Source organism: Rhinolophus sinicus, chromosome 7, assembly GCF_057876585.1.
Source record: "Rhinolophus sinicus isolate RSI-liver-muscle chromosome 7, RSI-T2T, whole genome shotgun sequence".
Classification (NCBI taxonomy): Eukaryota; Metazoa; Chordata; class Mammalia; order Chiroptera; family Rhinolophidae; genus Rhinolophus; species Rhinolophus sinicus.
The window spans coordinates 5,014,683-5,035,462 of record NC_142507.1 but is presented as its reverse complement, the minus strand read 5'-3'; the positions used below and the strand labels follow the sequence as shown (position 1 = coordinate 5,035,462).

Below are 20,780 nucleotides of genomic sequence, written 5' to 3'. Positions count from 1 at the left end.
GACATCCAGTTAAATTGAATTTGAGGAGAGCAAAGAATGTTTTTCCTATGTCCCATGAAATATAAAACTTCACTAGGTGTCCTGTATTTTTATGTGCTAAACTTGGCAATCAGGACGGTAAAGCCGTGCCTGACCACCCTCCCCACTCTTATCTAACCAGGCATGTCCGGTCCTCTGGACACAGTGACCCTCATCCTGAAAGTAGAGCTAGAAGAAGGCCTGTTGGCGGCCTTGATTTGCTGCAGTTTAGCCAGAGACCCCAGCTTTGTCACCAGCTACATACGAGTATGACTTTGCCCTTTGTGGGCCAGTTTCATTTGCAAAATTGGTGGGCGTTTGGCTAAATGATCTCTTAGGACCTTCCCAATCTAACATTCTGTAGCTGTAAAGCATCTGAATATTGAATCTGTTTCTTGCCGGCCAAACAAAAGATGTACCTATCAATAACGCCCAAACTAACCTGAGAGTTTCCATCTTCCCAAGGTATTCACTTTCTCTTGGACTACGGTAATGATCAGAAGACCCTACCAATAAACAAATGTTACCTGTGCGGTTCAGTGTTATTCCATCACCATGTTTATACTTTCTCATCATTTTTCTTCCATTTTTCTTAATTTATAAATCTCACTAATTAAAGAATCCATAAAGTGAGAGGATCGCATCTCCTTATCTCCATTTGGTCATCACTTGTCCTGGTGACAACCAACAGTAGTAAAATGCCCTCCAAGGTCACCTAGGCAGGACACCTCTTGAAGGAAAAGGAAATGAAATGGGGAGGGGATGAAGAGGGAAGGAGGTCCCTATCCGAGCTCCTGCAGGTCCTCGGCAAGGTGGGCACCCAAACTGGGTTATGCAGACAGGACAGTTATCAGATCTCAGATCCAGCTTTTGGTGTGTGTGGAAAGAAGGAGATAGAAGAACGTGAACTTGGGAAAGCAGCAATATGGGTCCCTGGAGGATGTCCGCTTAGTAACTATCCTGATGAGTGCTCTGCCTATCCCCAAATGAATGTGTGGCCATTCAGGCTGAACCAGCAAAGGACCTCTCCTGAATGTCACTTATATACAGCACACCTGCTGGACAGGCACTAGAATGGACCTATGTCTCCGCACTTTCGCGTCTGCTTCCTCCAGCTCCCTCCTGTCCTGCTGGATCTCAAGTCCTTCTACCTTCCTTTCTTCCTCTAACGCCCTTTCTCCCACTTCTTACCTTACCCGCTCTAATGGGATTTATGTCCTCTGTAATAAGGAACAGGCGTGTGGGAGCTGTTTCCATCTTGCATCCATTTATATTTTGAGGAAGAGTAGAGTGATATCCCTGGCCACACTCACTCTGCAGGAGGCTAGGAGTCCCATCCCAATTAAAAGAAGCACTGAGAGGAATCTCAGAAAATGCAAGATTCTAACCTCGAGCCTCTGTTCCAGCCTACAAGGAAAAGATGAAGGAGCTGTCCATGCTGTCGCTCATCTGCTCCTGCTTCTACCCGGAACCTCGCAACATCAACACCTACACTTACGACGGTGAGTCTGACAACAGCGCCCCTGCCGGCGAGATCCTTTGGGAAAGTGTGGGTCCTTCAGTTTCTCTCTCCCGGCTGCTAAGATAATCAAATCAGTATTTGGTAGATCTCACTATTGACTTGCTGTGTCTACCCATTCGGTCTTATTGCTAGCCTACTGCTCGAAGCAGTGTGAGTCTGGTGCTAGTAACAGCACATTAAGATCTCGTAAGAAATGCGGTTGAATTATTAGTGCAGCCACGTCTAAAAAACATGTCAACATCCAGAATGTGGCCAAGTCGTTTCTTTACAACATGACACGATAAGATCTAATCAGAGCAGATCATAATTTGCAAGAAAATGCTTTATACTGAGAAAACCCAGGAGAGAAAATTGATAGCATCACAGTTTTTGCATTAGCATAGTCTTTATAAAGTTCCCGTATTTGGTGTACGCACGTCAACAACCTAACAAGTTCCAATAATAAAACTGACTTACGACTGAGGCTCTAGATCAAGACGATTTAAAAAGAAAAGCCTAGAGGACTAGCCTGGCTGTGAGCTTCTTTGCATTGTAACCCTTTCGGTTTGACTTCTCCTGACTCATTCTACTTAGTTTGTTTCCTTCCAGGCTCTGCCACAATCCACATAACCCCTGGCAAGTCACTTAGATTCTCTGAGCCTTATTTAACTCTAGTGTTCTCCTCCCAGGGGTGCTGTGGGGCATAAGTGGTTTAATGCAAATCGAACTCTTCCTTGTAAGCACCCCAAAATGGCAGTTATCATTGTCAACAATACCGTCCTCACTTAATTCAGTCAATACAATCAAAACTGGTTGACACAGTAATGTGTGTAGCAGATATAGCTGAAGCACGTTTCTCTGTTTGGCTCATCATTATTTTTCTTCTCTACATGTGTAAAGAAATACATTAAGAGAAGGTAAAGGGGTCTGTGGCCGTTAACCCCTTCTGTGCCTTTAAAGCGCATTCCAGGACTGAAAGGCGTTTTCCTGCCAAAATGACTCTGTCATGGCACAAGCATCATACATGCCAATTAACTTTCAAAAGGAAACAGCCTTCGTGCAAAGGGTTTCGGTTTCCAACAACAATTCTCATTAGAATGCAGGCCCAGTGCCTACTTTGTACAAATTCATTCAGCCAACAAATAAACTAGATCCTTAATGTGCTAGATGCAGCTCTGCCTAAATCCAGCTGTTTCTTCTGAGGTTCCAAAACGTCACTCTGTGTTGTCACTAAGGCTCCAAAGACGGACACAGCATGGCCCCCCCTTCAAGGAACTCAGGGCCTAGAAGAGCACCCCACCAAACAAGTCAGTAAGGAGGTCACAACGTGGTTACCTGCCGAGACAGGGGGTACACAGGTGCCTTGGTGGGACAGGGGACAGAGTGCCGGTTTCTGCCCGCTGAGAGACTGAGGGGGAAAGAAGAAAGTCAGAAGTTCTGCATAAGCTCAGTCTTAGAAGTTGAACAGACAATTCAGCATCGCTTGCGCACTGCTGAGGGTCTGATAACCTGCTTACCTTTCTCACATAAGCTGCTGGTGAGAAAAACGTGGCTAGCCATTTTCCAGTTCTTAACCATTTCTTAGACAGACACAGTGTACAGCTTAGAGAAGTGAATGTCACCCTCCCCCTCCGCTACGGCCTCTTTCCGGGCTCCTCTCTGCATCCTAAGGGGGACGTTCTAAGCAGACACAAAGTCGGATTAAAGATATCACAGTGGGACCTTGTCTTGCTGTCCCCATTAGACAGTAAGCACCCTGAAGGCAGGACCCCATCACATGTCCTCCCCAGAGTGGACACTACACACGCTTGACGACTCAGGTCAACACACCCACACAGCAGAGCAGACCGTAATGCGGCAGGATGCTGTGCACATGCGCACCGCGGGAGCCGAGTCTTTCCAGCCACTCAGGGAGCTTTGTTGGTTCTAACAACAGCTCCTGCGATTTCCCACCACAGGATTATATATGAGAACCGGATGACTTTGTTATTTTCCTCATCGTTTAGCCTGAAAATGCCTCCAGCTATGGTGATTTCCACCAATAAATAAATAAATAAATAAATAAATAAATAAATAAATAAATAAGTATCTAAATCTGTGCTACTTGATTTTCATGTGAAGTTCATATTTATTCAAAAGGAAAATAAAGTTTAGTTTAAATCAATTCAGGCTGTTTTTTTCCTAAGTATACCTACATTATTCCACTCCCTGTGGACATTTTTGAATTCCACAATGTTATAAATATATCCATAATATGTTAAAATATATCCATAATTATACTAAAGAATGAGAAATCATAGTAGAGCAAATGATCACAGGTGGCATTTTATTCCTCTTTGAACAGCAATGTTATTTTCAAGTGCCGGAATTCAGATTATTAAAATACAACCATGCTTCATGCTCTGTATGCTTAACATTTGCAAATATTCATTCCTCAGATATGGAAGTGAAGCAAATCAACAAACGTGCCTCTGGCCAGGCTTTTGAGCTGATCTTAAAGCCACCATCTCCCATCTCAGAAGCCCCACGAACTTTAGCTTCTCCAAAGAAGAAAGACCTGTCTTTGGAGGAGATCCAGAAAAAGCTGGAGGCCGCAGAGGAAAGAAGAAAGGTACATTTTCCAATGGTTGATCCAATTTTTAATTATAGTTAAATACATTACAAGAGTTTCAGGTGTATAGGATAGTGATTAGACATTTATATACCTTACGATGTGATCACCACAATAAGTCTAGTACCCATCTGTCCCCGTACATGGTTTTTAACTTCTCCCTCCGTCCTTTCCCTCCCCTTCTCTCTTTCTCTCTCTCACACACTCACACACACACACTCACTCACACTCTCACTCTCACACTCACTCACACATTCTCTCACACACACACTCTCACACACATATGCACACTCACACTTTCAGCAGAGGTTCCCGAGGACAGCGACACCTAAATACATGTGGCTCTTCCACAGACACAGGTGCAGCCTGTGAACACTGCTGAAGCCCAACATCTCAGACACAAAGAGCATCAGTGCCCTGACGCCCTCCCCTAGCTGGGATCCCTCAGTGTATAATAAAGTCTCCCTGCCCTAGTCCTTCATCATAAAGGAGAAAGCACAGCCTTAGGTAATTTCACTCCAGGGCGGGGGTGGGACGGCTGCAGGATGGTGACGCTTCCCTCTCGGGGTCTGCATCCCGCCCCCAGTGTGCTGCATGGTTTTCCTTGGAACTAGAAACTTCCAGGTCCTCCCTCTGAGGTACTTCCTGCCCAGATGCTCTGCACACCAGGGTAAAGGCCAGGAGCTTGCACCTGTCCTCCTCAAGGCCTGGCTACCTGCCTTGAAGTTGCGCTTCCCAAGAGCAGGACCCTTTCTGGGATCTGAGTATCTTCCAGTGCCCACTTCCAAGCCTTGATGGTATGTTTCTCTCTTTGTTCCATTGGTCTCTGTTTGTATGAGAGAGCTTTTCTTTGGCCAGATCTTTAATTTCCACAGTCAGATGACTAAGAAAAGCCAAGGGTATTAAAAATGAGGGCACTCAGAAATCCCAAAGATATATCTAGCGACAGAAGTTATGTCTGCACACATCTGTACCAACTATGTGATTATGGGAGCCCAGCCCATCAAGATACTCTTGATCCACCCAAATGAAATTTTAGGTAATTCACTAATGCATTGTATTTTCCGCTGACTTTATCATGATGTAGTTTCAGAATCATGTAGTCACTAATATGCTGCATGTACGATCTTACGATTTGAATGGAAACTCTGCATTTATAATAGTTTATTTTATTAAGATGTTGCTTATAAAAAGTTAGCCAGCGTATTAAACACTTCTACGCTGGATAGTTAGAAAGACAATGAAGATAGTCCTTCGCCTAAAGACTCAATTATCTGACAGGGTGTACAGGAGAAACCCAAATGTGTGTGTGTGTGTGTGATACATACATAGTATCAGATAACAAGGTTCAAAGATTACATGTCCTCAGATAAAGTCTTCTGAACCAGAATATACTTTTTGTTGTAATCTTTGTGGTTGAAAAATCGTACTGTCATGTAACATACTGGCTCACAATCTCAGTTTTTTCTAGAGTGAGGTTCTCCAAGTGTCTGTGTATTTCTCTACATATGTATTTATTGTATTTGATCAATCAGTGTTGTTATAGATAAGGATTTTAAAAGAAGGAAAGTGAACTATTAATCCAAGTATATGTACAGGAAGTTGCTTTAAAAATATTTATTCGCTTTTTTTGTTATGTACAGCTTTCTTCTCGTAGTAAAGCTAAATGAACTTTTCAGAGTCACGGTCCATCGAGACTTTGCTGCCAGCAGATATACATGACTCACAATAGGAGACAGCATGTTGCACTCGAGGCTGTTTAAGTCCTCACCCAAGCAGTGGCGTTTGTCATGGGTTGACAGATAAAGATGCTGTGACTTGATTATAATACAAACTGAGTGACTGAGCTAAAATTGAAACTCAGAGATAAAAATTCAACATGGTTCAGGATATTGCTGGTGTTTCTAGGTAATGGATTTAATTCACAGGAAACTGTTAAAAGACAACGAAGAACAACACAGAGATGATCAAAATGAACTGGGTGTTCTTATAAAACTCCCTGAGTGACCTACTTACTGGTTTTGGTAAAATCCCTGCCCCGACAGCAGGAAATTCTCAACTATTATACATTTACACAATTGAACTAGAAATTGGCCACATGACTAAAAGACATCTACAAATGTAATCATCCAGCACTATGACTCCCAGGAAAAAGGTTTTTTTGGACCCCTTTAAAATCAGTATTCTTTCACATTTCTGGTATTATTTGTTAAAATTTTCAAGGCAAAAATCATTATATAGATGGTGTCCTGGTAGTGGGGTTTTCATTAGAAGAAAATGTAACTAATGAACAGAAAGTGCCAACTTAAAAAATCATTAATTGATTTTATTGTATTGGGCTGTACTGACTTAATTAGCTCTCATTTGAAGAACTGCTAATTCTCTTAAAGAGCCTTCAGCAAGTGCATATATCTCAATAATTATCTTAGTGAGGACATGCATGGAACCAAAACTCAATTAGCTAAAACAAAAGAGGGTAGAGACTCAAATCCTGGGACTGGCTGCAGATTCAAAAACAGCTGGATTCAGGAGATCAAGCAGCAGCATCAGAAAACTTTCTTTTTATATCTATTATCTCTTCCTGTAGCTCATGGATTTTGATACTAAGAAAGTTCAGTTTTAGTCATCCCAAATTGTTTCCTCACAAATCTGCAACTCCAGCAGAAAGACAGCTTCTCTTTCCTAATAACTCTAAAAAGCCCTGGAATTGAGTCTCAACGGCCTGGCCTGGGTCACATGCCCAACCCAGAGCCAATCACTGCAGCCGAGGGAAGGCAGCACTGTGATTGGCTAGCCTGGATCACATGTGCACCACTAACCTGCAGAGGAGGTAAGATATCTGGGGTAAGGAGACTAGAGGAGTAATGCCCCCAAAGAAAATTGCGGTATTCTTACCTGAAGAACGGAAATGAATCAGACAAGCAAAATTACAGGCATCCACAGTTTGGGGTTGTTTTTTTGTTTTGTTTTGTTTTGTTTTGTTTTGTTTTGTTTGTTTTAAAGATTTTTATTGGAGAAGGGGAACAGGACTTTATTGGGGAACAGTGTGTACCTCCAGGACTTTTTTCCAAGTCAAGTTGTTGTCCTTTCAATCTTAGTTGTGGAGGGTGCCGTTCATCTTCAAGTTGTTGTTCTTTCAGTCTTAGTTGTGGAGGGCGCAGCTCAGCTCCAGGTCCAGTTGCTGTTGCTAGTTGCAGGGGGCGCAGACCACCATCCCTTACGGGAGTTGAACCGGCAACCTTGTGGTTGAGAGGATGCGCTCCAACCAACTGAGCCATCCAGGAGCTCAGTGGCAGCTCAGCTCAAGGTGCTGTGTTCAATCTTAGTTGCAGGGGGCGCTGCCCACCATCCCTTGCGGGAGTCAAGGAATTGAACTGGCAACCTTGTGGTTGAGAGCCCACTGGCCCATGTGGGAATCGAACCGGCAGCCTTCGGAGTTAGGAGCACGGAGCTCTAACCGCCTGAGCCACTGGGCCAGCCCAGCATCCAGTTTTTATCTGTAAATGTTTAGTGTTACTATAACCATTAGAATAATTATTTAGCTCATACACTATGAATTTGTAATTCTCTCCTTTATCCCTGCTGACATCCTTTGTGGTTATTTTCATATAAGTAGAATGAAAACAGCCATCTATGCAGCTATCCAGACTAGGACTGTCCAATAGAAATATAATGTGAGCCACAAATGTATTTAAAATTTTTCTAGCAGTCACGTTTTTAAAAAGAAATATGAAAATAGCCATATGCAGCTACAGCTATTTATTGAGCACCTACTATTTGACAGGCACTGTGCTAAGCACTACGGATTCCTCATAAACTTTACATTTCAATGGGGGGAAAACAGCTAATAAATAAGTATATGTCAGGTGATACTGAATATAAGCAGGGCAAAGGGAATTAGCAGTGCTGGAGTGAATGGTGCTATTCAGATGGGATGGTCACAAAAGGCCTCTTGAATATGAGAACATTTGAAAAAGAAGCATGAAGGCAAGGAGTCACGTGACTTTGCTCTGGGGTTAGAAGAACATTTGAAGAGAACAGCAAGTGCAAAGGCCCTGAGGTAGGAGTATGCTAGGACAGCTTGAGCAGTAACAAAGAGGACAGAGTGGCTGAAGTAGAAGGGGAGACTGGTAGAAATTGTGGTCAGAGGGATTTAAGGACTTCAAGTGAAATAGGAGGTCATTAAGGAAAAGAAAACCATTTCACCACTTGATGTGAAGTGTGGCATATTTTCAGAGAAACAACTGTTTCAAAAAGCTGGGTGACTAGAAAAACAAATAGTGTCAGATAAACCGAGAAGACATGAAAGTGTTCCGGACTGAGAGAGCGGTCCCAGAACTAAGTATGCCCCGAGTGAGAATGCCGCAAGTGTGTTTCACAGTAGTGGGCAGACCAGTAGCTTGAACTAGTGGATCTGGGTGGGGAGCGGACAGGTAGTGAGGTGACACTGTAGAGCGCCTCGAATGCCAGGTTGGAGGCTCAAATTCCATTATGTGAATAACGAGGCGTCACTAAAGGCTCTCAAAAATATGCAAAAGTATAACCTAGCCCAGTGGTCAGCCACATTTTCACTGCCCTGGATCCATTTCTTTTCCCATAGTTACAAGTTTTTAAAGATTCTGTGTACCAAACATATTACATGTAAGTAAGTATTAATTCCTCGTTGTTATAATCAAAGGAATCTGTAACTCAATCATTATTTCTGATTATCATAAAATAACAGCATTTTCTCACTAGATTGGCATAATTCTAACTCACAGTAAATATAAAGATAGACGTAGACATAGAGGTAAAATATGATTTCTGATAGGGCTTTTAAAACATAAAAACGCATATGAAACCCCATCCCCCTTGAATGGCCTGCTTCTGGGAATACCGGGGCCACATCTGGGAACCAATGACCTCACTGTGTGACAGGGCCTTCTGGATTTACAGCTGGAAGGAAGGCTGCCATGGGGGCGCCTCCATGTGGCCCTGAATTCACTGTGCTAAGTGTTCTGGCAGTTTTCTATATTCCTCACTCCATGTGACCATCTGGTTCCTAAGTGGGATGACCCTCCCTCAGGCTCCTCTGAACCAGAATTAATGCTCCACTGATTAGCTAGTGGAACTTTTTTATTTTAAAAAATAAGACCTTTCCCTGCTTATTCTCCCCTCTTTGATAATCTCTGGGAATCAGGGTTCATCTCCATGAGACCAGATTCTCTCATGACGTTTGCTTGAAGTTCCTATCTTGAAATCAAAGTTTCCATATTGCAACTGACCCACATGGGTGAAATGATATGAGCACTTTAGTCGTCCATGCATCCATTTATTCACTCAACAAACATTTATTCATTAGCGAGAGGCAGAAGTGTTAAGCTACGCACACACCCCAGTTAGCCCAGGACAACTCCAGCTTACTCCTGCTGTTTTAATAACATTCTTCCTATTATTATTATTATTACTATTATTTTAATATTATTAGTGTCCCAGTTTGGACGACAAATTATGCAGGCATCCTAAACTGAGTAGTGTTTAAGTGTTTTTTAAAGCACAGTGGTTAAGAACATGTGGTTAAGAGAATGACTATTATTAAAGTCTAATTCTAACGCTTAATGCTGTGTGACCTTGAGTAAGTCACTAACCTCTCTATGCCTTATTTTACCCACCTGTAAAATGAGACTGATAGCAGCATTGACATCATGGCGTTATTGTGAGAATTAGAACAGTTACTAACGCCACATAAAGATACATAAGCACCATGAAAGCACTGTTAGCTGTCTCTGCATAAAAACTCATCCAGTTCCTGACCTCACAGATATGGTGATCTAGCAAACTCATAATTTTATAGAGAAGTTTCTCATTAATGCCAATGTTAAAATGTTCCAATACAATGTTTCATAAATATTTTTAAATATTAGGAATACTATTTATCAAAGTACAAAGAAATGTCATTTGATAGGTAACAGATAAATAAATAGGTCAACCCAACTAAAAGTGGCTTGAAAAAAATTAGTATTATGAAAAAAACAATGAAAACTTACGCATTTAAATGACAGTGATAAAAATCTCACACTAAAATACATTAAATTAAAAAGAATTCTACACGAAGTAGTCCCATGAGATATAATTGGTATAGTGACAATATTAGCACAATCAACTCCAAAGTCACTGAACTTCTGAAAGATGTGTTGCTTATTTTTGATAAAATAGCATAAAGCTGATCATTAGTCACCAAACGTGACAGACTTACCTTTTCCATTTGTCGGCATCTCATCCTGCAGATAGCAATTCAAGTCGAATCCCAGAAAAGAGGGGGTGGTTTGTATAGCAGTGGATTCTGAACTGGATTATTAAGTGCTGGATTATTCAACATTCAGGAAGCATTCTACTCCTTAGAGAAGGTGACACATGGGCCACAGATTCCCCACGTGTGTCACCCCCTGCTTCTGTGTTGACTGAATCGCAGTAAACGCATTATAGGCTTTAGCAGAAGGGCTCATTCTAAAGGTCTTTGAATTGTAATCATTTTAAACATCTCATTCTGCAATGGATCCTTCGACACAAATAAATATTGTACCCTTTGGTTTTACACAAGTATATTCAGTTGTCATATTTTAATAAGACATTATTTGTGACTAATTGGGCTAATGTTTTTTCATTAGCCAATAATTAGAGACATCATCTAACCTACTTGCATAAAAGCATGTAGGTGCTAGGAGATCTAGTATCTGATAAATGGTTCTGGATGGCAAGTAATACATCCAAGTGATCAGAATGGACAAGAAAACAAAGGGATAGAAAAATGTGTTTGCTTCAGAAACAAATGGAAAACTAGCACTGTCTAAAATGTAGTCTTAAATCTCGTATGCGTACCTAACGTAAAATGAGTTTTATAAACCACTTAGCTCAAATTTATCTTCCATTTCATTTGTACGGTAATTAAACTCTTAGTAATATAAGAAATGGTAATGAACCTCTACGGAAAACGTTCAAGTGCTCCTAAACGTATAGTAACTCTTCTCCCCATCTCATTATTTTTCCCTTCACGTGCCTCACGTACTTATTTCAGTGCAAGGAGGTTTACGCCTAGAAAAGGTGTTCAGCAGTAATGTGCTTCTGTTATTACAACAGCAAGATGGAGAAGGTTCTTTCACCTCCCAGAACACCGTGTTGGACGTTTTGGCTCTATAAATACTTTGCCTTGACATGTGCATTATTATACCAGCTGATCATTAGCATGCCCTCATTTTCTATTTCAGTTTCTCAGTGACCTTCTAGTTAGGTACATGCTATTCCAAAATGTTCCTCCATGGCCAGAGCCTCTTCCCTTGAACAATTTATTTTTAACAACTTTCAGCAAATCCCACCTCTCCAACCTCCCTGTGAGGCCATGCAACCAAGATTGCTTTCTGCTAACCTACCCAAGTAAGGAATAAAGTCAGAGTATTTATTCGATCATGTAATAGTACTACTACTAAAAGGAAGGCAAATGCTTCCACTTTGCCACATTTCACATTTTTATTCTGCATCCTCATACTCATTTCATGTCATCTTTTTGTAGTTTTCTGGACTAAATGCTTCTTTGCGCATTGATAGAAATATTGGAACCAGAACCAGTTTTCTTCCTATGACTGCGAGCGTAAGCTACATTCGCGAGAGAATCAATTTCTCCCAGGAATAAAATTAGAGAAGTTAGAGTCAGCGGTAGCTGGACGCTAGGCTGTCAAAGAGGAAAGAAGTCTGACTGCAGCAATGGAGTGACAGCGGCCTTAGGAACCGAGGGAAGGCCCTCATGACCCAGAGCTCTGCAGAAGAATCTGTGTAAGAGCTGAGCACAGATGAGGAAGGACCCAAAGAGGGAGCCATATATATTCTCTCGGTGAGGAATACATTTCCTAATTGACTTCTCGTCGTCTAGTTTTTTCATGGACTTGAGCTTTAAACACGTGAAATGCAAATAGTTATTAGGCCCTACCAATGCAGGAATTACGACAATGGTGGCTGCCAACAGTCCCTTCCAAGTGTGCAAGCAAAGGCACCACAGAAGTGAGGAGCCCTGAGTGTGGCACATCTTGGGCATGTAGCAGTGGCTTCACGCATATACTGCCTTCTGTTTCCGTTTCACCCCGTCACTGTGCTAACAAAATACCAGGGGCTGCAACAGCAAACGCAGCTCAAGTAAATGCAACAGGCCTCTCTCCATGACTGACAGTGGGGCCCGTGGGAGTTTGTTCACACAGACAAGGCGTGTCCCATCAAGGCAAGAAGTTGGAACAGGTATGCCGTGCTATATTAGCCTTACTTCCCTCCTCAGGCCTGTTCCCCTGCTATCTTTGGCTCTCACATAAGAAAGTTAAGAATGCAAATATAAACATTAAGTTGCAACACAATGTAACGAAGTGCCAAAGTTAATTCAAGCATCTGAAAATTAAAAATTATGCATCTGGAAATTAAAAATTATGCAGTTGCCTCTTGATAACTATCCGTGGTAACTCTCCGCAAGAAATGGCCATAAAAAATCCAGGTAGCTTCTATCTAGGGCCACGCTGGACGCACTGAGGAGAAAGGAAGGGAAGGCCCTGCTACCACACTGAGCAAAGTTTCACGTGTCTACCTGCCTTTAGCAGCTCTGGCTGATGGACACATACTGTACAGAGGAAAACCACCGGAAAGCACTGCTATAGAGAATTTTGAAAAGTTAAGTTTTGTTTTGCTTTATTTTGATCTGTTTGGTTGTGTTTCCTGAAGTTGCCCCACGGTTTCCTGTCCATGAAGAGAGAAACCTAGGTTCCAATCTTTAGTTCTTTGACACATGGCACCCGCATTTTGTGATAACCCAGACTTCTCTCCCTCTAAAAAGTTCTCTGGAGTGGTGGTTATGTAGATTGAATTGAACTTTCTAAGATGAAGGCTCAGTTGTTTCCTGCTCGTTCTTTGAGGTGCTCACTTCCCTATGAAATTTCCTATCAGTACAACCCACTACGTGGACAAGTGTAGGTACAGGGGAGGGAGCGAGGAAAGGAAGGAAACATGAGGACCCCTGAATCCACTTACAGTTGATAATCAAAGGAGTCTGAACAAATATCCTGCACACAGGAGGTAGGCAGAATTTTACACTTGAGTTTAGCTGTACCAGCAGGTTCAATGGCCATCAGGTCCAGTCACAGGGTTTTGAGTTTTACTTGCAATAATAATGGCTACCATTTTCTCTGTACTAACTTACCCTTGATTAGACACTGTGCTGAATAGCTTGCAAACATTATTTCATTTTGTGATTACAAACAAACCGACGAGATACGTAATGTTTTTACCCATATGCCAAAAATATAACCATTATCATAATTCCACAAAGACTTTTTTCAGAGAGAGACTTGAAAGACACACGCACAACTTTTCCGTCAGTCTGCCTCTTTGAAACCATTCAATAGTCCTGGTCGTCGCAGAACAAAAACAAAACTAACGTCGGACGCTTTACCCATAATCCCACCTAGAGGGAGGAGGATCAACCAGCTAAAACATATTTGTCCATGTTTCTTCCAGAAGGGCTCCATTTGATTCTGAACTTACTTTGTGTTAACATTTCCTCATTATTTTTCATATTGGTTCCATGGCTAGCTACAACAAAGCCAGAACGTGCTGGGTCCATTAAAGATGTCCGCGAAACCATGTCGGGGTTAAAATTAGAAGTGGGGCTGGGTCCCAGAATTTTCTGTCTAATCTGCAGTGAGTTACTAAACACCTTCCTGATAAACTTTGGAACTGTGTTGAACACATCAACACAGATTCTTAAGGCTGTCTGATTTTACCATTCCAGTGGAATTTTCTCGGAAGAGACGTTTCTTCCCCTGTCAGACTGCATATTGTTTATACAGCAAGATTTCTCCAGTAAGACCCCACAAGCACGACCACCAGCTGAAATGTTTTCCTATTAGTGATTTTAATGGTAATCAATACTTCATAGGCCGTGCTTAGGTACTCACATTTGCTCCTGTGAAGGCTCATCTCAGCAGACCAGCCGGTCCCAAGGAATTACCCAGAAACAATGAAAAGAGTGGGCAGTAATTTAGTTTTAAACCTGGATAGCTCAGGATTGGCTAAGACTTGTCTTAGCTGTGTTATTGTGGGGGAGAAAATGAACATGGAAAGAAGTTAACACTTCCTGAGTCACCAACACAGCTAAGACTTCCACACAGGCCTGCCACCAAAGCCCATGCCAATGCATTTTTCAAGTCGTAGACTGGGAATTGCCTGCATTATAAGCACTAGGGAAGCTTATCAAAAGCATAGATTCCTGGCTCCAGAGCCAGAATCTCTGGAAGTAGATACCAGGCCTCCACATGGCTCTCAAGGGTGCGGTGATGGTGAACACTCACTACGAAACCACACCACCTCCTGCTGGGCAGAGACTGACAGTGCACAGAATGTGGGGGTACGCGAGGCACTGATCTTTCCGTTCTAACCACTGGGCAGCACAGGGCTTCAAAGCTGACCCAGGTAACCTCAGAATAGTCAAGAAAGGCCAGAACAAGGACTTTCCAGTGGTCTGTGGCCACGTGGACATTAAGTCTGCCTGCAGACAAGTCTCCAAAGGGAATCTGGCACACGGTAAAAGGTGGGCGGGGGGGGGGGGGAGCATGGAACAAAACAAGAAAGTGAGTTTGGCAATATGATTAGTGCAAGCTGAAAAGTCCATTGCAGGATCCATACTACAGCTGGTCAGGAAACACTGAGGCAGGGACAAGACTGGAATCTACCCCAGTCCTCACCTGTTTTCCTCAGGCTTCACCAGATGCTGCTGTCCTGTGATTCACTACAGCACTGCATAAATGCTTGACGGCAACATATTAAAAACAAACCAAAAACTCCTCAATGAGGGTTAAGTGTTTCTTCTAAAACGGCCTGTCCAGAAAAATCCACAGCTGAAAACCCAGCTCACCGCAATTCCCAACTCACCACATCCTACAGAACACTCTAAAGTACCGAAGAGAGAGCAGGGCTCAAGGCTAGACGTACTGTTCATTCGCAAAGAACGCTTTCTGGAGTCGGGGCCCTTATTCCACCAGATTATAAAACAGACGTGTTTTTCTTACCCAGTCTCAGGAGGCCCAGGTGCTGAAACAGTTGGCGGAGAAGCGGGAGCACGAGCGAGAAGTCCTGCAGAAGGCTTTGGAGGAAAACAACAACTTCAGCAAAATGGCGGAGGAAAAGCTGATCCTGAAAATGGAACAAATTAAGGAAAACCGTGAGGCCAATCTAGCTGCTATTATCGAACGTCTGCAGGAAAAGGTAAGGACAGAGCCCCGAGCAGAGGTTGCTTTCACACACAACACAGCTGGGTGGACTCCCAAATCCGGGCACCAGCAACTTAGGCCAAAACCTGCACACACCGAGGAGAGCTCACCGGTGGGCCGGGTCTCTCAGGGCCGCACTGACCGTGGGAGAGCAACAGATGCGGACCCAACATTTTGTCCAACTTTCCAGGGCTGAATGGATTCAGGGAGGCTGCTCTGTGCTTCCCAAATGTATAAGACTGCTGGGCAAACCTTCAGAACCAACCGATGGGGAACACTCAACTAGAAACATTAAATACTTCACACATATATAAGATATAGTAACGTTTCATTTTACTTTAACCTTTAATTAATACATACGAAATATATCGATATTAAGTTGGGAAAATGTATTTGTCAGGAAAGGACAGAATGTTTATGAATGGTGGGAAGCCCATTCTCTCCCTGGAGGCACTCGGCTATAATAACAGCACATGGTACCAAAGGGAAGGGGAGCGAATAGGAGGCATTCATTGTCTCACGTTCTGGTTTCCTGGTGCCCTTCTCCTCACCTCCCTGAACGTAAAGCACTGACATCAGTCGGGATGAGCAGCGCTGGAGATCCTCCAGAAAACATTCTTTCTTGCCTTTTTGTGGGTCCGATGCTATCTAGCCACCGCCATCACCACCACCCCTCAAAAATCTTTCCTTTAAAAATGGACATATTGCTGTGAGTAGTCTAGCTCTGTCCATTTTCAGACATCAGATTAGGCACGGAGAAAGATTTTTGAGAAAGAATATCTCCATCCTTTTCTGAGCAGTTACCCTCCCCTCCAGTACTGGCCGGTATTACGTGTTAGGCCCTGGAGATACAGGGAGTTATGGGACTGTTCCTGTTATCAGAGCACTGAGAGTCTAAAACGAACAGCCTCCTGTTTCTGTATGTTTCTTAGGAAGCTTTATGTCACCTGTTAGAATTGGCCCAGCTCATCTAAGGACCAGGCAGCCTGATCCTGATATCCTGGTGGTTCTTTGTTTTGACTCCCATTCTCTAACTACAAATATCAGGCCAGAACCACAGGAAATCAGACAGAAGACCTAAATGTATCTATACATTTCATTTCCTGGAGATTTTCATGGGCACCTGCCCTCTTAAGGAACTTCTGAAAGCTTTGCTGGGCGTGGGCATGTGGGCTCTGACGCGGCAGCAGACAGAGAGGTTCTCGGAGGCGAGGGGAGAAGTACTGGTGCCCTGGGCAGAACAGCCACTGAATGGCTCGGTCAAAACTTCAAAGTTGAGACTCAGTTTACTTATATACGCTAGTGCTTCCATACTCAGAACTGTGTCACTGTGGGTCAGGCCAGCACTTGAGGAGGCACCAGAATTCAGCTCTGCAGGTTACATATGGCGGTACCACAGCAAGTGCTGGGCTGAGATGCAGGAGAGCACAGTTCCATTGGCTGAAATGTATGCCCATGACCTTGACCAGTCTTCCTCCATTTGCCCCACATGGCATTTTTCCACACAGCTGAGGAGATGCCTGCTGAGGGGTGCTGGTACCATGGACAGCAGAGAGCCACTGAGCGTTCTATACAGGATAATTGTGGCTTGACCTTTATCTCAGCCATAAAAAAAAAAAAAAAAAAAAAAATCACGTGGCATTGCTAGGAATGGGACACGTTGATATCAATGCAGGATTCTCAGACCTTTAGTGTCCAGTGTATGATCTTTATCACTGGCAATTTCAAAAGCGTTAATATTTTTGAAATTACACACATACACAATTGCTTTCAATTATAAAATAGTTTATAAAATTTGCACATTTTAACTAGCATTTCCAGTGTTAGATTTTAATAGGCAACTTATTTTTCTCTGTGTATTTATCTTTACCTACCTGCTGCCCAGCTCCGTTTTGCGCTCTCCCGCAATCTCACGAAGACTTAGTCTCCTCCCCCAACACGTACATATATGCATGCATACATACATACATACATACATACATACATACAATTTGTCCTGGAAATAATCCACCTATAGCATGTTCGATATTCCTGAAATCAAGCTGCAGAGTCTCCAGGGGTGGAACCCAGTCATCCGTATTTTTCTTAAACTCTCCAGATCTTCCAGTATTCAGCCAGGTTTAAGAACTAGTGGTTTATAGCTTATGCTGACCTAAGTCCTCAGAAGATAGTATTCTATCCCATGCTAAACACGCAGCCCAGATCATTTTAGGACCCTAGTTTCCCTGGCATTCCATAGCTAAAGAGATGCCTTTCAAATCTAGTAGGATCTTTGACCAGTGTCAGCCAAGATCTACTATCTTCTCAGTAAAGGGGAGGTACTCCTCAGGGAACACCAAATTTTCTTCCAGTTGATGTATTTTAAATACGTTGTAGATTTGGTACAATTTTTTGTTTACATATTGGTGTATGAGTGTGTACTAAAACTACTTACTTTGCTTTTCTCTAAAATAAGACAAAGTTTTTTATTATGACCAATATCTAGCCTTTTCATTGAATGAAGTTACTGCAATGAAATTAGAAATGAAAAAGAGGATCAATAGTAATAGCAAGGCTGAAAATGCATGAAACTCCCAAGGTAACAGAAGCTATTCTGAAATCTGCCATAGGAAAAGACGATTACTACTGAAATCACACCTATTAATGAATTAATCATTTAATGAATATTTATTCAGTCCCATAATGTACTTAGAAACACAGAAAAGGGATATAATATCAAAAAGTATTTGGGGCGGCCGGTTAGCTCAGTTGGTTAGAGAGCGGTGCTCTTAACAACAAGGCTGTCGGTTCGATCCCCACATGGGCCACTGTGAGCTGCACCCTCTACAACTAGATTGAAGCAACTACTTGACTTGGAATTGATGAGTCCTGGAAAAACACACTCAAATGAATAAAATTTTTTTTTAATTACCAATATTAAAAATAAAAAAAAATTATTTAACAACCGTCTCTTTCTCCATGCAGACAATATAAAATCCAGCAATAAATAACCTAGCACCAAACACCAGAGAATAAGACAGCACGTGATGTGGCCAATACAGACAGCGAATACTGTAACAATAAATCCACATCAGGGCTAACACACTCTGTGCCCACCACGGGGACAGCCCTCGCAGTCCTGTCAGTCAGCCAAGAGAGGTCACAAAATTCCTCGTGAGCTTCTGCAACAATCTGCCTGCCGTCCAGCCCTCAGTCCAGGGCCTCAATTCACAATTGAGCATTTGAGCGGAGCATATCCTCATGCAGAACTCATGATGGGGTTTTCGATGTCATTCACTGATCAATTCCAGAAAACTCCTGGACTCCTAGCCATGTTAGCACGAAGCCTAGAGCTAAAACTGCAAGCCTAAACCAAAAGCAATCCCATTTGCACTTAATCTACAGGAGAGCTCTTTACGAGATTCTGAGTTAATTGTCCGTTGTGGGACCCAGTGATCAGCATTACTTTTAAAGTTTACCAGTAGGTGCTAATAATAAGCCGGAGTTGAGAACACTGAGCTAAAGGCTTTTTAAATATGCTATGTTATGTTGTCATAAATTACATTTAAATATTTTTTATCTTTGTTCCATGAAAGTGCTCTTTCTTCTTTCAAAGAATGTTACACTCTTTTTTTTCTATTTTAATTCCTGTTTTCCATAGTACCGTATCTCAATATTCCAGCTTATTATATAGAAAATAATCAAGTATGGAGAGTGCGTGGGAGAAGGCATGCCTGTGCCACAAAGCCCTGCATTAGGCTGATCTAGTTATGTCATTCACATTGAGTGTCACTCACATTGTGTGACATGAATCGTCATACCCAGGACTCAAAATCGTAGTCTGTCAATTATGACTGATACACTGGTGAAGTTAAAAATGCTCTTATTCTTGGAATAGTACAAGAAACAGAAATAAGAGAGATGCAGTGGGAACGATTAAAGACACGTTCTTCCTCCCCTGAAGCACCAGATAGTAAGTATCCTGCAGGAAAGTCACCACCTGACCCATCAGGAACCCTGAGTAGTAGCAGCTATCTTACCAGACCCGACCAACCGGGAACTGTAATGAGTAGTTAATTTTGAAAAATCAGTTAAAGCAGGTATAATCATCTTAACCATAACACACACATTCATTACACATAAACTTTTAACAGTAAACATTTAAGCATACATTCAATTTCAATCTTTTGTTGTAGGCCAGGACGTTTTTGAGAAGTGAATCAATAAATTGGGGTTCTGTGTCTTTTTTTTTTTCTTGCATGATCCACACCTATATCACATCAGCTATGATTTACAGTTTCAATTTCTTTAAAGTGGAGTGAGGACTAAAGACATCTGCAAAATAATTTGATGTACAATTTTTACAACTTTCCCCTAACTTTTATAGTTGATCCACCCAATAGCTAGTAATACTTCACTTTCTCAAGTGTTTCCAAAGCATTCTCTCTCTCCTCACAGTTTTTCATACTGTAATATTATTCAATGAAATAAATTTTCAAATGAAGCTAGCTGAACAGCTTTGGAAATCTCATTGGCTGTGATCAAGCATATGGTTCAACCAGAGAAGGGACAAATACCGGGGGTACCAAAAATATGTATACAAGTGGACACTTTGGTCAACGTTGCTCAAGCAGTAGTTCGCCATAATCAGAAGTGTCTGGATGCTGATGGTAACCACTTTGAGCACCTCTTGTAATTGCAGAAGTCAAACGTGACTTGTAGTCATCTTTCGTTATCGGTATATATTATTACAATTTTAATAGTCATATCCTTTCTTAAAATGTGTATACATTTTTTGGCATCCTCTGTATGTGGAAATACTAGATAAAAGACTGCTAGCCTCAAGCAAGTCAACATTTAGGAGCTCAGACAGAAAGGTGGATGGAGGGAATGGGAATGTTAATTAACCTAGCAGGTCATTTAAGAGGACTTCTACTGAACCTTGCTGAATTGTCCATTTCCTCCTGATTGAGTCACATCTTGCTTTTATAACTCTCCTGCATCACCTACTCACCAATGCCAAGACTGCCCAGCCCATAATATTGTAACAAATAGCAGAGGCACTTTCAGAGGAAGAAAAGCAGAAAACAGACAGCCTTCACAACTCCTTAGCCCTTCCGCCCACGAAGTACTGTACTTAGGAAATGAGAAACTATTTCCGTGAAATTGATCATGTCACCTCTAACAATGTAGGAAAGGTCAGGTGAAAACCTTAAAGCCATTATTTTAAGATAATAGTATCACATAATATGTACCTTCAAATGATTAAAAAAGAAAAAAAATCTTTTTTTCTTAAGGGAATAAGATTCTGTGATTCTTAACTTAGAAGATGACTTTGATGATACATAACTCTTCAGACATAGATTTCAACCATTATCAGTTTCCATCTATTGTA

The 20,780-nt window shown here is 42.0% G+C and overlaps 1 protein-coding gene across 2 annotated transcripts in view; it reads left to right on the top strand.

Annotated features, from left to right (window-relative positions):
- STMN2 (stathmin 2) overlaps positions 1-20,780 on the top strand; it is a 44,690-nt gene that overhangs the window by 19,612 nt on the left and 4,298 nt on the right. For both annotated transcript variants that reach the window (XM_019725595.3, XM_074318586.2), the window contains exons 2-4: positions 1,425-1,520; positions 3,958-4,130; positions 15,210-15,401. In XM_019725595.3, the coding sequence (XP_019581154.1) occupies positions 1,425-1,520; positions 3,958-4,130; positions 15,210-15,401 (461 nt within the window). The remainder of the gene's footprint in view (positions 1-1,424; positions 1,521-3,957; positions 4,131-15,209; positions 15,402-20,780) is intronic.